Raw genomic sequence first — 14,832 nt, forward strand, 5'->3', positions numbered from 1 at the left:
AACCGTCCAACGAAAAGTTGGACGAAAATTCTGGCAGAAACCTTAGCTCCTTTATTATTAGGTATAGATTAAACTTTGACTAAACCCAGAAACGGAGGGAGTACTATCAAATTATAAATGTGGGTGCATGCTGCAGTGAATTGTGCCTGCATTTGGAAACACATACAGGGTCCACATTACACCTCTTGAACATCATATATAGACAAAATTAAATGAGCCCTGACCTCCAGCCCCGGCTTAAATTTTGAAGCGAAGGTCCGCCAGCCGTATACAGGATATCACGAGATCGAGACGTCTACCTACATGGGTAAAAACGTATCCAGATACAACATGATTTTTAATCCATTGATATTAGGAGAGAGTGGCATCACCATTGACGACCAAAGTTCAGTGGTACGATAGAAAAGCTGAGATAAATTTGTGGGCGAGTATTAAATATCTTCCTTTCTCGTTTATCTCACGAAGAAATTTCTTGCTATCCTGTCGGATAGTGCAGAAGCCGCCACATTTTGCTACTCCGCAACTGCACCAACATATTACGCTTGCGCCAGCAGATCGCCTGTATCCAGCCGTACTTAAGACTGTCGAAGACAGCTACCACGGCCACGGCCGCCGCCACGATGCCGACGACGACGCCGGTGCAGCCTCACGTCCTCCTCGTCGCCACCCCGTTCCAGAGCCACGTCAACCCCCTCATGCGCCTCGGCCGACGCCTCGCCGCCAAGGGCGTGCTGGTCACCTTCACCACCGCTCTCCGCGCAGGCATCCGCCTCGACGAGGTCTCCGGCGTCGACGGGTTCCGCGTCGAGTGCCTGCGCGGCGGCGACCTGTGGGAACCCGACGATCCCCGGTTCGTCGACGCCAACGACATGGCGCGCCACCTGTCGGCCGCCGGACCGGCGGCGCTGGAGGCGCTCATCCGCCGGGAGGCGGCTGCCGGGCGGCCGGTGACGTGCGTGGTGGCCAACGCCTTCGTCCCGTGGGCGCTCCCCGTGGCCGCCGACATGGGCCTCCCGCGCGCCATGCTGTGGATCCAGTCCTGCGCCCTGCTCTCCGTGTACTACCACTACCTGCACGCGCTCGCGCCCTTCCCCGACACGGACGACGCGTCCGGCTCCGTGGCCATCCCCGGGCTCCCTTCCCTGGCGATCGACGAGCTCCGCCCCCTCCTGATCTACACCTCCAGCCAGGACATGTGGCGCCAGATGGTCGTCACGGACCTCGGCAGCGTCCGCGAGAAGGTGTCATGGCTTCTCGTCAACACCTTCGACGCGCTGGAGCACGAGACCATCGCGGCGCTCAGCGAGCACGTGCCGGTCATACCCGTCGGCCCGCTCCTCGAGCCGGAAACCGCCGAGGCCGACGGCTGCATCGCGTGGCTCGACGCGCAGCCGCCGCGGTCGGTTGTGTTGGTCGCGTTCGGGAGCCTCGTGAAGACCGGCGACGAGGAGACGGCCGAGATAGCGGAGGCGCTGGCCAGCGTCGACCGGCCCTTCCTGTGGGTGCTGCGCGACGAGAACCGCGCGCTCCTCTCCAAGGACACCCTCGCGGCGGCCACCTCCCGCGGCAGAGGCAAGGTCGTGGCGTGGTGCAGGCAGGCGCGGGTGCTCGCGCACGGCGCGGTCGGGTGCTTCGTGACGCACTGCGGCTGGAACTCCACCACGGAGGCGCTCGCCGCTGGCGTGCCGATCGTCGCGTGCACGAGGTGGTCCGACCAGCGCATCAACGCCAAGTTCCTCGTGGACGTGTACCGGGTCGGCGTCCGTAGCCCGACGCCGGTGTCAAGGGAGTCGCTCCGTCGGTCCATCGAGGAGGTCATGGGCGGGCCGGAGGCGGAGGGGTTCGGACTACGAGCGGCCAGCTTGAAGAAGAGGGCGCGTGCGGCGTTGGCCGACGGCGGCTCGTCGGATAACGGCGTCCAGGCTTTTGTTGATCAGATAAGTGAACTAGCTAGGTCCGGGGGTGGTTGACTAGGTCGAGCCATACTGCGACTTTGAAGTTGACTAGGCTGGCCTTGTGGGCATGACGAGTAAAAATAATCTATAGTGTGACAATGGACGGTTTGTACCTTTCCATAAGGAAAATGATGATTTGGGTTGGCCTTCGTATTGTCCTATTTTCCCCATGATTGTGCACTCATTTCCTAGTCCTAGTATATAAGAGGATAAAGAGCATATCCAGTCGCGTTCCCCGAAGGTATTTAGGGCACGCCAGATATTTTTTTCGTTCCGAGTCACGCGTTCCAAATGTCATTTCCGTCTTGCGCGGTCCAATACGGTGTCTGGCGGCCCGAGCCCGGTTCACAGGGGTTGGGCATGCCGGATACATCGATAAGCGAGACGAGAAGTGGCGGGACCGACGCGTTAGCGACTCACGAATGGACGCTCAACCGTCGCCTACCTAGCAACGGTGCGGTTGCCGGGAAGGGGAACCATCGCAGTGGCAACCGCGTTGATCGACGCGTGAACCGTCGGAATAGAGCGCGAACTCCGCGGACGAGCAACCGCAACTCTCTTCGATATCCACGTTGCCATTCATCCGCGCTTAATAAGAGCCCTACGTATGCGCTTTCCGATCTACAACCGACCAGCGCCATTCATCTCTCCTCTTCTCTCTCACCATGAGCAACCTCTCTTTGTCATCGGACACCGACAGCGAGGGGAAGCCACCGGGATGGCGCCATTGGTGGGACAGAGTTGCAACACCTAGCAGCTCTACTTCCCCGCCAATGGACAGCCAGGAGGAGGATTGTGGGGCCGACGAGGAGGAGGAGTAAGAGGCTGAGGAGGAAGAGGCTGAGGAGGCGGCAGCGGCAAAGAAGGAGGCAAGGGCCCGGGCGAAGGCGAAGGCGCAGCCGGCGAGCACCGTCGATGACAAGGGGGACACAAGTTCCTCCAACGCCATCGTGACGAGCAGGAAGCGCCACCGTGAGAACGACGAGGCGGGGCCATCAAAGAAGAACTAGTATAAAAAAATAGTTCATTTTTTTCGAAGTTTTATATGTAATTTGTTTATGTTGCACTACTTTGAAAATTAGTTCATATTTTTCGAAGTCTTCACCGTACCTACAAATTTCTTCTCTATATTGCAATTAAAAATACAAAAAAGCAGATGCATTATTTTAATGTTTGTGGGGGGCGCGTTTAGGGGACGCGGCTGGGGAGCGATGTCCCCCAAACGCGGCACGAAGAAAACACGTCCCCCAAACACTCGATCTGGCGCCATTTGGGGTCGCTTTGGGGGACGCGGCTGGAAATGCTCTAACCCTTTTGGGCAACCAACCAACCAGTATGTAGGTACTACTTCTTTAAGGGCAGAGTATAGGTACTTTTGATCCGAAAAATCATTTTGGGTCATGGGCACCAGTGCTCTCATCCTACTAAAAATATCGAAAATTTATTTATTTCTTTTAAAAAGTTATGTACAAAAATTCTAAAAGGAGCTGATGATGTATCGCACTAATGTACAAATTTGTAATTACAAATGTTTTGTTTTTTGAGCTACGCAAAAATGACAATGTCTGATTTTCTTGAAGATTTGAATCACTAAATTTAGATCCACATATTTGTTATTTTTATATGGCCCAAAATACAAATTATTTTCAGTTGAAGTTTACACGCTTGTGGGATACAGTACTAACTACATCATGATTTATTTTTAGATTTTTCTGAAACTTAGAAATATAATTTTAATTACTTTTTAAAAGAGGGATCACTCGTGCCCATGTGCACCAAATCTCTGACTTTTGATCCCACATGAATAGTAAACTAAAATAAATATTTTTTTAAAAAAATGAAATAAAATTTTATATGTATAGAATGTATGCAGGTATGTGCTGGCCAAGTTTCAAACTTAAATTTATGTAACTTACGAAAAAGGACAAAGTACCTCAAGTTAAAACATTTCACCATACATGTTGCATATTTCATTTTTTTCGTGGAGGTCACATATGTACGTATTTTTTTGATTGAAAATTGGCGCACACATGCATCAAATCTATATTTACGTGTCAATGTTTTTTCACAAATTTGTGAAACTCAAAAACAACAATCTTTTCTGGTAGTTTGAGAATCGAGTTCTCACACATATTTCGAGTTGATGAAGAGGATATGATCGATGAACCTATAATAGATGTACCTATACTGAATAATGCTTATAAAAGACAGAAAAAAAAGTCTTATGATAAGACTAATTTGCGGAGGAGTAATAGAGTAAGGTTTAAAAAAGTCTATTCTTAAAATGGCGGGATTAAGAGGTATGTCATGGAATAGTGAGGGTTTTAAGGATCCTGAGAAGCACCTGTTTGTGAAGGAGGCTATCTGGGAACACCATCTAGATTTCATTGCTTTGTTAGAGACGGGCCGTTCAAATTTTTGAAGAACTTTTTTTAGTAGCCTTGTCGGTACAGCTGACTTGGGTTGGTTTTGTCTTCCACCTTGCGAGAGGTCGGGGGGGGGGGGGGGATTTTAATTGGCATTAATACTACAACTCTTATGGTTAAGAATGTGGATAATGGTGACTTCTGTGTGAAGTTATATCTCCGTTCTAAACACGATGGTTTTGAATGGATTCTTGTATCTGCAAGACTCAAGAAAACCGGATTTTTATCAGAATTGGTGAGATTGTGTGATAATGAGACCCAACCAATTTTGTTAGCCAGAGATTTTAATATTCTTCGCAGACCAGAGGAGAAGAGCAATGATAGTTTTAACCCTAGATGGCCCTTTATGATGGCCCTTTATGTTTAATGCCATTATTGAAAATTTGAACCTTAGAGAAATTGTGCTCTCGGGTAGGCAATTCACATGGGCTAGTAGAAGGGCTAATTCACTGGTTGAGCCAGTTGAGGGGGTCCTCCGAGCCGTCGAAGGTGGCGAAGTCGAGCTTGGTGAAGCGTGGCGGTGTCGGGGCAGCGCCGCCATGGCCGTATGGCGCGGCGCGGCCGGCGTAGGGTCCCGCGAACCCCACGGTTGTGGCGTCCGGGAGGGTGGGCATCGGTGGATCCCCGGCTGTCGAGTAGACCGGTGGGGGCGACGACGACTCGGTGATCCAATCCGGTAGCGGTGATGGCAACGGGGGAAGTGGGCTTGCTGAATAGGGATGTCGCTCGTGGCGGTGGAGGCCGGCCCTGTGGTGAGGGGCGGCAGCCACGGCGGCCAGGGCAGGGCAGGTGGCGGGGGCGGCAGCAGCTGCACGCCGAGACGCCGGTATCCGAGCGCACGATCGGCACCGGGCGGTGGCGGCGGGCGGCTGCGGCGGCGCCGACGACCCCTGGGAACCGATCAGGTAGAGCCGGATCCCATGGACGGCGGTGACGAGGTCATTGTTGGCCCCGCTCATCTGCTCGGGGGTGTAGACGACAGGAGTCGGCGGCGGGGCGGAAGGCGGCGTGATGGCGGCGGCGGTGGTGGTGGCGGCGGCCGTAGAGGCGGGCAGCGGGCCGGCTGGCGTGGTAGACGCGGGCGGTGGCGACGACATGATCGAACGAGAGCTATCTGATACCAAGTTGGTAGGAGTTGGGGTTCTACCGTGTCTAGGGCGTAGATTGTAGGGGAAGGAGGAGGGTGTACGCGGCCGAGGAGGAGGACGGCGGCGGCAGGGCGCCGTGGCGACGGGCAAGGCGGCACAGCGGCTAGGGTTAGGAGAGAGACCGACTCCTTTGGGAGTCGGCAATAATAATACGATTATTGCTTGATTGATCACGTCTGATTACAACTAGTATTTATGAACTGAAAAGAGATAAAAATAAATGGGCTAAGCCCCTAATTGGGCCCACGGTTCTGCCCCCTCCTAGTGTATGACAGGCCGGTCATAACATATACTCCCACGTTGTGTTAACATTGTTATCTTTATAGTGTTCTTTACTTCATGGTTCTATCGTAGTATTGGGAATCCGTATCAAACTTGGTTGAACTTGGTAGTACTTTCTCGTGTAAACTTTTTTTTTTTCGAAAAGGGGAAAGTCCCGGCCTCTGCATCGATTGATGCGTATGGCTTTCTCGTATAAACTAGCCTTGTTGTTTTGCTCTCTATGTTATAGCTTAATTTATCCTCGATTGTTATTATTGTAGCCCAGAGTTGCTGTTCTTTCTAGTTCGCAATGACAGAGAATAAGAGAACACTTCTGAAGCAAAATCATTTTGTAGTGTAAGCAAAGAGACACTGATGTAAGCGTGAAGGTTTGCACGTTTTTCTTTACAGAGCTGCAGATTCAGTTCCCTACTCTTTTCAAAGAAAATGCAGACGTTTGAGTGATTGTTATCTTCTGTAGTTGGGTACAATTTTCTCTTTCCCAGGAATGTGGGGGGGCCTGTACATTTCACTCCACTTGCCTAGGTTCTCCTAATTTTTATATACACATGCCCACTTCATCTTAATGACTTGTGAACTTAGGTGGATCTGTTTTAGTATGCCTTGTGTAGAAAGATTCTACGAAACAACTCTACACTTGCAATGGTTTTGCATCCTCTGCATCCTATGACAACCAGCATAGATCTCGCCAACTTCATCCAATGAGACAGATATTTACAGAACCTAACCACAGTTTTCCTTCCGCAGCTTCCTACTGGATGCTGATAACATGTTGTTGTGTTGGCATCGACTGCAGGCTCTGTAAGCCCTCTGCTCGTCCTGGCTCTGAAACTGGCGTCACGTCATGAACACCCTGTTGCATTATCATAAAAGCTTTACATTCTGAATGAAAGTGACGATTTTTCTAGGAATGAATGTACATGTGTTTGACATACCTGGTGTTGATTGTACCGATGGAGCAATGTGACAACTGATATCAAGATGATGTAGATTGGTATGACAATTCCGGCTGTTCTCAACATCAGCAGCTGTCTCATCAACGTAATTCGTATCAGCCAGGTAATTTGGTTGCCCATGAACCGCATTCAGTACAATAAAGTTATAGAAAGGTTTTGTCGGGTTACCGGATTCAGTCTCTTACCGTGATCAGTGCCATGGAGTACACCTCAGGACCGCCGAGGAGAAGCGAAATCGCGTCACGGAGCACTAGCAGAGCCATCAACTGAAAGTAACATGTAGATTAGTTGACTACTCGTGGCCAGATGGAAGGTTTTACGTTCTGCAGCACTTACAGCTATGGCAATTACACGGCAGTAGGTGGCACCTTTCGGATTGGAACCTTGAGAGTCAAAGCTTGATGTGCCAGCAGCATGACCAGCCGTTTGCGAAATGTTTTCTTCAGCATTGAGGTTCTCTGGTGTTTCTCCAGTTCTCCTACAGTGAAAAGAGGGCTAGGCTGTATGAGATATAACCCCTTCTCGTACCAGAATGTTACCATGGATCTTAAGCACCAAAATGACACCTGAAGATAATTTGGTTTCTTCCGATCCGAAACAACTTCAAAGGGGCACTGTAGTTTGGTGTAAATTGCTGCGCCATAGGAGCATAGACAGCAAATTAGTCAACAAACCATGCACTGTCTTTTGGAAAGACTGATGATGGTTTTTTCATCGTCTCTCGTGGTATAGATCTGAACTGAAAACTGATTTACTAGGAAGAAACGGGCAAGCTGAATTCAGCCACTTCTTTTTTTGTATCAGTTGAGAATGATTTGTTATGGTAAGGCAGTTTCAGAAGTGCTCACCTGTAAGCATATCTCACATATGGTGTCTCCCTTCTCGTTACACCACCTCTGGATGCATATGTGGTGAGCGTACTGCAGGCAGCAACAAACTAATTCAAGTATTGGAAATTTGGAATGACTAAATAGGCATTTTCTAGAAAAATAAAAGGGTAGTCGAATCTATGTGAAAATCATGATGCAATCAACACCAGGGATCACACCCTCGCGACAGCAACAAAGGATGGAGGAATTCGCTGACAGTGATATGGAAAACAGAAAGTTTGTTCCAAGTGGCATCTTGAATGAAAGAATCTAATACGAAAGCGAGCTCCCTTCCATGGTTGAAGATGCGGTTACGAGTAAGCGGGTTCTGAGCTTGAGGTTATTCTGAGGTTCAGACTTCGAATAGTACTTAATTATCAAGCTGGAAGAGGAACATAAAACCTTGCCTTGAGGCTACCCTTGCAGGAGCAAGGGGTCTCCATGTAAGCTTCATCACCTTCTTCTTGGCAGATTCTGCATTCCACCACGACGCCACTCTTGATCCTCCCGTCCTCAAAAACAGAATGATCATGATGATCACAATCAGCCTTCCCGGAAGGAACGTCGAAGGCCTGATGAATGGCTGACTGAAGCGTCGCCTCCGTGATCATCCGCCCCGTCATCAGGGCGAAGTGGTCCGCCATCCTTGAGTCGATCGTCTGCAGATGAAGACGGCGAAGATTGGATCAAAACAAAGCCCTGGACAACATAGGCAGCTCTGATTATTTTCGCGGACACGATAGCTGAAAGAATATTCGGAACAGGCGCCACGAAATCTATTATCCATGTTGATTTGCACCATATGACAAGAATTAGACCACGAACATCATATCACACGAGACGGCATAAAAGTGGCTGCTTTCAGCAATCTCTTCACCAAACATCCTTGGTGATAAAAAGGAGCTAAAAAGAGCCATGTGCCCATGCATGGAGATATGGAAAAAAGGCTATTTGGATTACATGTTACTTACCTGGAGGCAAAGGAGACGAAGGCCGTGCGGGGCAGGAAAAGGCAGGAGCTTTTTACACCATGAGAATGAGCTGAGACATAGCACGCACGCAGGTCGCCCGAAGGATCTCTGCTTTCTTCACGAACGAAGGAGGAGATGATATGATATGCAGGCCAAGGGGAGCAGGAGGAAAAGAAGATACGAGTAGGAGAGGCAGGCCAACAACAGAGCAGCAACAAGCGGAAGGAGGGTCTTAGAGAAGCAACAACAGAAGATTAGGACGCTTGCAAGGCGGGACTTGGAGATCCCAAACATCCAGAGAAGCAAGAGATCGATCGATTGATTAGGTGGCCCTCCTCTGCTACCGCCCTTCTTGTTGCTGAAGAATCATCCGCCACCTCGCGATTCGTGCTACTACTAACTGTATTGGATACTACGTACACGTTTAATTATCACTACAGTAACAGTTTTAGCCTTGCACTATGTGAAATGTTTTTTTATCTTGTGATGTAGTATGTGATGGTCTTTCCCTGTTGATTATATGAAGAAGAAAATTGTGACAGCATTTGTTTCCTCAAATCAAATAGAAAAAGGAGCTAGCCGACCCAACCCAACGTGCAGATTCTCCACAAAGCGCTTGGCAGTTGGGATGATCGTTGGGAAACTGATCCTCTTTTCCTGCCAAAGCCACCAATTTTCATGGGCGATCCCATTCATCATCCTGGTAACTGTTGAGTTACCCGACCGGGTGCAATCATCCACGGACAGTTTTTGCGAAACGTCAAGTTTCCGTGGCATTCTGCCGTACCATGATAGGTTATCTGATTGGAGTGGAGAGGCTGACACCTGGAAGGTGTTGGGGATTTGGATTAGGGCTCCGTCGCTGTACTAATTGAACGCTCGTCTGGCTCTCTGCGATGAGCCGTCCCCGCATGAGGTGGACGGGCAGCACGTTTCGTTTCATGTGGCTCTTTTCATTCACGGACAGGCTAAACTTGTTCTAGCTGCATCCTCAAATTTGATTTCTATTTTACAGTTCTCTCTCTCTTTTCTATTCTTCAGGAAACAGGGAAAGTAATGTAAGTTGTAAACCGATCCAGTCAGATCTAGCCGCAATATGTTGTCAGCACATTTCAAGGTGAGCAGATCGCGGTTGAATGCCGACTTAAATGTGGTATTTTTTTCCCCGAAAGGAATAATAATCTAGGAGAAGCCTCTACAATGACTTTCTAAAAATAATAAAAACCTAATTCTGCGTTCCTTCGGATTTAAACCTGAGTGGTTGGGGTTATACATCCACTTTCTAATTAAGTGAGTTAGACACATTTCTCACTTAAATTTGTTATATATGTGACCGCAAATTTGTAGTCAAAATATCAAGGACTCCTACACAAAGGAACAATTTTCTTCAAACAAATATTCATACAATTTTTTTTCCTTTATGCAAATAACATGAATAAAGTATCTATCCAAGCGTGGAACACTAAACTTTGGCCAAAATTGTGCACCTGTTCATACATCACAATATATATATCCAATACAATAATATTAAGCCAAACTAATACTCCATAATAAGGTGGATGCGCAATACTGATAATATAATATTCCATAGTGAGCAGAAGAAGCTTACAAATGTGTGTCGATGGACTAAGTTGGCCGTCTAGGCATTTAAAGTTATGCTAGCTATATGGGATAATTTAGTTTGAGGACCTTGGATAATCCAAAAAGGATGTCAGATGATTCATACCCTCAGATATCAACAATATCATATCTGCTTTGCGGTTGACCAGTATCGCGTAACATCCTAGCCTACACTTAATAGAATTGGTAGAATACTTATATCAACAAATTATAACTTATCAAAAAACTCATCTCCAAAAAATTTCAAGGTTAAGCTTGTTTGGCTTGAAGCAATTTAAGGATGGCTGACCAGCCGGAAAGAAGAAATAATTACCCATACCATTATACGCCTTGCAAAAATGCTACGTCTTATGTTATGTCATCAATAAGAACGCCCCCTGCCCAGACCAGGCCAGAGTGTGTCTTGTTCCTCTTATATTATGTTATCAATAATATTTGTAGCTCCGCTGCATTATTTAGTGGAGTTCCAAGTCCTTCGGGACCCTTCCTTGTTAAAGAAAAAAAAACCTTTATCATCCATCTTCGAAAAATGTAGTTCATAGTAAAACAATGTTGTACCTTTTGCGACCAGCCTATAACATGACATGACATAATTCTTAACTTGAATCTCCAATAATCGGACTTTCTAATCATGGTCAAAATAATAGAAAATCTTTTAAAGAAGCATAGAAGCAAATAATTTATTGCCCTCTCTAGGGCCTGTTTGTTTGGGCTAGAGCTTGAGCTTCTACTGCTTTTGGGTCCTTAGAAGCACAAGCCCAGACAAAAACCTAATTTTTAGATATGAGCTTCTTTAAGCGCTTAAAAGGTCTGCGCAGCTTCTCCCTTAAATCCGAATCGGCATATGCTATTGCCCCTGAAGTTGCAGTTATGTACGGCCAAATGCCACCGCCTAGAAAAAATGAATCGGCCCCAATTCCACCTCACATCCATTTCCTGCTACCGAGTCCCGACCCGCATGCGAGAGGCGGCCAGGATTTTCGCACTGTCGGCCTCTCCATCGTACGCCGCCGACCGGCTCTCCCAACCCCGCCGCCGGCCTGCCCTTCCTCCCAATCCCATCACCGGCCGGTCCTCCCGGAGCTCCTCTCCCTTGACCGTCCCACCCGGAGGTTCTCCCCGACCTTGTTGCCGACAGCCAACGCCGTTGACCACGACCTCCTCCCCATCCATCGCCATCCCCTTCCCCCGGCCACTACAACCTCCATCAAGCTGCCGGTGACATGTCCCGGGCTCTGTCCGACCTCCATCCACCACATCTCCTTTGTATTTGCACCTGCTTGTTGTATGAAATCTGATATGTGATATTGGTATATGAAATCAGATAATTGGCCTTCCTCCCGTTGCTGCTAATTTACGTGTTGTTATGTGTGTATTTTTAGATATGTGAGATTTGTATGATTTAAGACTAATACTAGTAATGTGTTTCTTCACCATGAAAATAAATTCTGGAAATATTACTTATTTACCTAAAAAAAGTGTTAAGCCTATTATTTGAGCTAGTATATCACATAATCAGCTAAATCATGTTACATTAGTACTTAAACATCATCATCGGTATACATGGTATTTCAGACATTCTTTACCAGCTACATGTCCACCAGCTGTTCTAAAAGCAGTTTGCCAAACACCACTTTTATCGTTCACCAGATGCTGCAGCTCAAACAAACATGCACTAGAGGATCAAAGCATTTTTTTTCTGCTTTCGTAGCAGTTTTCAGCAATAGAGGCCCATGCTCATGGACCTGGTTTAGCAATCGACAGATGCTGCATTTTCGACGGGCCTCTTATGTTGAAGGCGATCAAATATAACGGCCCAGAGAGCCCTATAGATGCATCGGACGGTCACGATTTCCGCTGAACTGAGCAGAAAGCCCTGCATCCCCGAAACCCTAGCGTCTTACGCCGCCCCCACTATAAAGGCCTCCTCCTCCCTCTTCTCCCGCTTTCCTTCTCATCTCCAGCCCGCGCCGCCGCATTCTCCCCACCACCAAACCCTAGCCCTCCTCCCTCCGCCGCTCCACCATGGCCGGCTCGCAGGAGTCCCTCGTGTACGCCGGCGTCATGCGCGGCCACAACGACCAGGTGACGGCCATCGCCACGCCCATCGACAACTCGCCCTTCATCGTCTCCTCCTCCCGCGACAAGTCCCTCCTGGTCTGGGACCTCACCAACCCCATCCAGGCCACCCAGGACTCCAGCTCCGAGTACGGCGTCCCCTTCCGCCGCCTCACCGGCCACGGCCACTTCGTCCAGGACGTCGTCCTCAGCTCGGACGGCCAGTTCGCGCTCTCCGGATCCTGGGACGGCGAGCTCCGCCTCTGGGACCTGTCCACCGGCGCCACCACCCGCCGCTTCGTTGGCCACGACAAGGACGTCCTCTCCGTCGCCTTCTCCATCGACAACCGCCAGATCGTCTCCGCGTCCCGCGACAAGACCATCAAGCTCTGGAACACCCTCGGTGAGTGCAAGTACACCATCGGCGGCGAGCTCGGAGGCGGCGAGGGCCACAACGGCTGGGTGTCCTGCGTCCGTTTCTCCCCCAACAACTTCGCCCCAACCATCGTCTCGGGCTCGTGGGACCGCTCCGTCAAGGTGTGGAACCTCACCAACTGCAAGCTCCGCAACACTCTTGACGGCCATGGTGGGTACGTCAGTGCCGTCGCAGTGAGCCCAGACGGTTCGCTCTGCGCCTCTGGTGGTAAGGATGGAGTCACCTTGCTCTGGGATTTGGGTGAGGGCAAGAAGCTCTACTCGCTGGACGCGGGCTCCATTATCAACTCGCTCTGCTTCTCGCCCAACCGCTACTGGCTCTGCGCGGCCACACATGATTCCATCAAGATCTGGGATCTTGAGTCAAAGCACATTGTGCAGGACCTTAGGCCCGAGATCACAGTCTCCACTAAACAGGTTTGTTTCCCATGCCGGCCATCACTAAATAGTTCCATATCGTTGCTATTGTTCCCTAATGTTGGTTGTGTAATTTACTGTTTGATTATGATAAGCTTACTCATGTGGTGGCAACATAGATCTGTTTCATTTTGTTGTAGCTGCTGTGCCATTCAAATTTATTTTATAGTATTTTGTTCTGTACTAGTTTCGTAAAATCTTCCAAACCTCAGATTTAAGCTTAGATTCTCAACGTTAAACCTAATGGTTTTAGTTTGTTATTTCATATCATATAAACCAAATGTCGACTAAGGTGCCCATTTGATCTAAAGTCCGTAGATATGAAAAGGAGCTGATGCCTAGTAATGTAATTAGACTGTAATCTTGCTTGGTAGGTTGTTGGAGCATTGTTTTTAGCTTTATTGTATATACTGAGTTTAGAATGTGGCAATCCTGTTGTAATGTATTGGATGCATGTTCTGTTAGCTTTTTGTCATAGAAGTTTCTCTCAGCTTGCTAACAGTGTAATTCTCTGCTAGATATATATTGGTTTTGTTAAATACAATGACATGATATACTATGTTCATCTCTGTTATCTAGGTTGTAATATAGTTAGCAGTGATTATATTTTAATGATCTGTTTTTCTATGCATTTTCTCATGCGTGCCTAGGTCTAATTATCAAAACCGTCACCTCTTAACTGATCTACTTCGTCATTTTCTTAGGTTTATATCCCATGGCTATGTTAATTTAATTCTGATTGTATTTGAATGCCATCTTACAATTTTTACATCCTGTTGCACAGCTGCTCTACTGCACTTGTTTGAGCTGGAGCGCGGATGGCAGCACTCTCTATGCTGGTTACACTGATGGAACCATCAGGATCTATAAGATCTCAGGGTTCAGCTACTCGAGCTAGATTATGCATCTTGTTTTAGTGGCCCTTGTTCAGTTAAACTGCTGTGGTATCTTCTGTTTTGACTGTCTAAAGGCATAATGTCTGCCTTGGTACTCTCCTTAATTTGCTATCTGTGTCTTAGCCTCTGTCAGTCATGTTCTCATGGATAATGCGGATAGGTACTCATTTGCACTGTGTTTTGGTTGCTCAATATATTGTCGCATGAATCATGAAATCTGTGCTGCTGCTTGGTAGTATATTCAGTTGGTGATGTTTGTTTCCTGTTCCATTTTGTGGAACGTTCTTGGAATGCTGATGTGTTGTTCCTGCTTGGCAAACAAGAGTTCCGAATCCATCTGAGCATCCTATGATACGTAATCCGAAGTTATATACGTAATCCGAAGTTATACCAAAGTACAGATGTTAAAATGCAAATGAGTTAGAATGGTAGCAGAGATTTGCGTATATGAAAACTGTATATCGTGTAAGGTATACTAAATTGAAGCTCATCTAAACTGTTCAACTGTTCAACTGATTTTAAATCTAAACTGTTCAACTGATTTTAAATCTAAAGCAAGATCACTATCAGGGTATTTTCTAAATCGAAAATACACTTGGAGTTCAAATATTTGCTTGCATACTTTGCACACATTGGACCAAATGTGCCCTGACAATCATCTTTCTTTGGTTCATGGAACAATGAACATAAACGCAGCAAGCTAAATTGAGTTTTTGATTTTTTTTCTCTTGGAAACGTCCATTTATTTTCTTAGAATGTACACGCATCAAAACTAGAGACGTGGCAATGTGGCATGTTT

At 47.7% G+C, this 14,832-nt stretch overlaps 3 protein-coding genes across 4 annotated transcripts; 2 read left to right on the plus strand and 1 right to left on the minus strand.

Annotated features, from left to right (window-relative positions):
- Nucleotides 1-558: 558 nt before the first annotated feature.
- Nucleotides 559-2,109, plus strand: LOC127343391 (gallate 1-beta-glucosyltransferase 84A24-like). The gene has a single exon (XM_051369519.2). It carries the CDS (start codon nucleotides 621-623, stop codon nucleotides 1,968-1,970), a length of 1,350 nt encoding a protein of 449 aa, XP_051225479.1. The 5' UTR covers nucleotides 559-620; the 3' UTR covers nucleotides 1,971-2,109.
- Nucleotides 2,110-6,120: 4,011 nt separating this feature from the next.
- On the minus strand, nucleotides 6,121-9,078 carry LOC127343392 (uncharacterized). Of its 2 annotated transcripts, none has more exons than XM_051369521.1 (8): nucleotides 8,608-9,078; nucleotides 8,044-8,335; nucleotides 7,616-7,687; nucleotides 7,334-7,401; nucleotides 7,104-7,245; nucleotides 6,953-7,033; nucleotides 6,747-6,839; nucleotides 6,121-6,664 (listed from the first exon to the last, which is right to left on the minus strand). In XM_051369521.1, exons 2-8 carry the CDS (start codon nucleotides 8,278-8,280, stop codon nucleotides 6,563-6,565), a joined length of 795 nt encoding a protein of 264 aa, XP_051225481.1. In that variant the 5' UTR covers nucleotides 8,281-8,335; nucleotides 8,608-9,078; the 3' UTR covers nucleotides 6,121-6,562. The 2 variants fall into 2 exon arrangements, with proteins under 2 accessions (XP_051225481.1, XP_051225480.1); XM_051369520.2 differs by having other exon boundaries at nucleotides 8,044-8,295; nucleotides 8,608-9,076.
- Nucleotides 9,079-12,162: 3,084 nt separating this feature from the next.
- On the plus strand, nucleotides 12,163-14,249 carry LOC127343393 (small ribosomal subunit protein RACK1z). The gene is made up of 2 exons (XM_051369522.1): nucleotides 12,163-13,137; nucleotides 13,922-14,249. The coding sequence occupies exons 1-2, from the start codon at nucleotides 12,253-12,255 to the stop codon at nucleotides 14,033-14,035; spliced, it is 999 nt and encodes a 332-aa protein (XP_051225482.1). The 5' UTR covers nucleotides 12,163-12,252; the 3' UTR covers nucleotides 14,036-14,249.
- The last annotated feature ends 583 nt before the right edge of the window (nucleotides 14,250-14,832 follow it).

Source organism: Lolium perenne, chromosome 3 (assembly GCF_019359855.2).
Source record: "Lolium perenne isolate Kyuss_39 chromosome 3, Kyuss_2.0, whole genome shotgun sequence".
In the NCBI taxonomy this organism is placed as follows: Eukaryota; Viridiplantae; Streptophyta; class Magnoliopsida; order Poales; family Poaceae; genus Lolium; species Lolium perenne.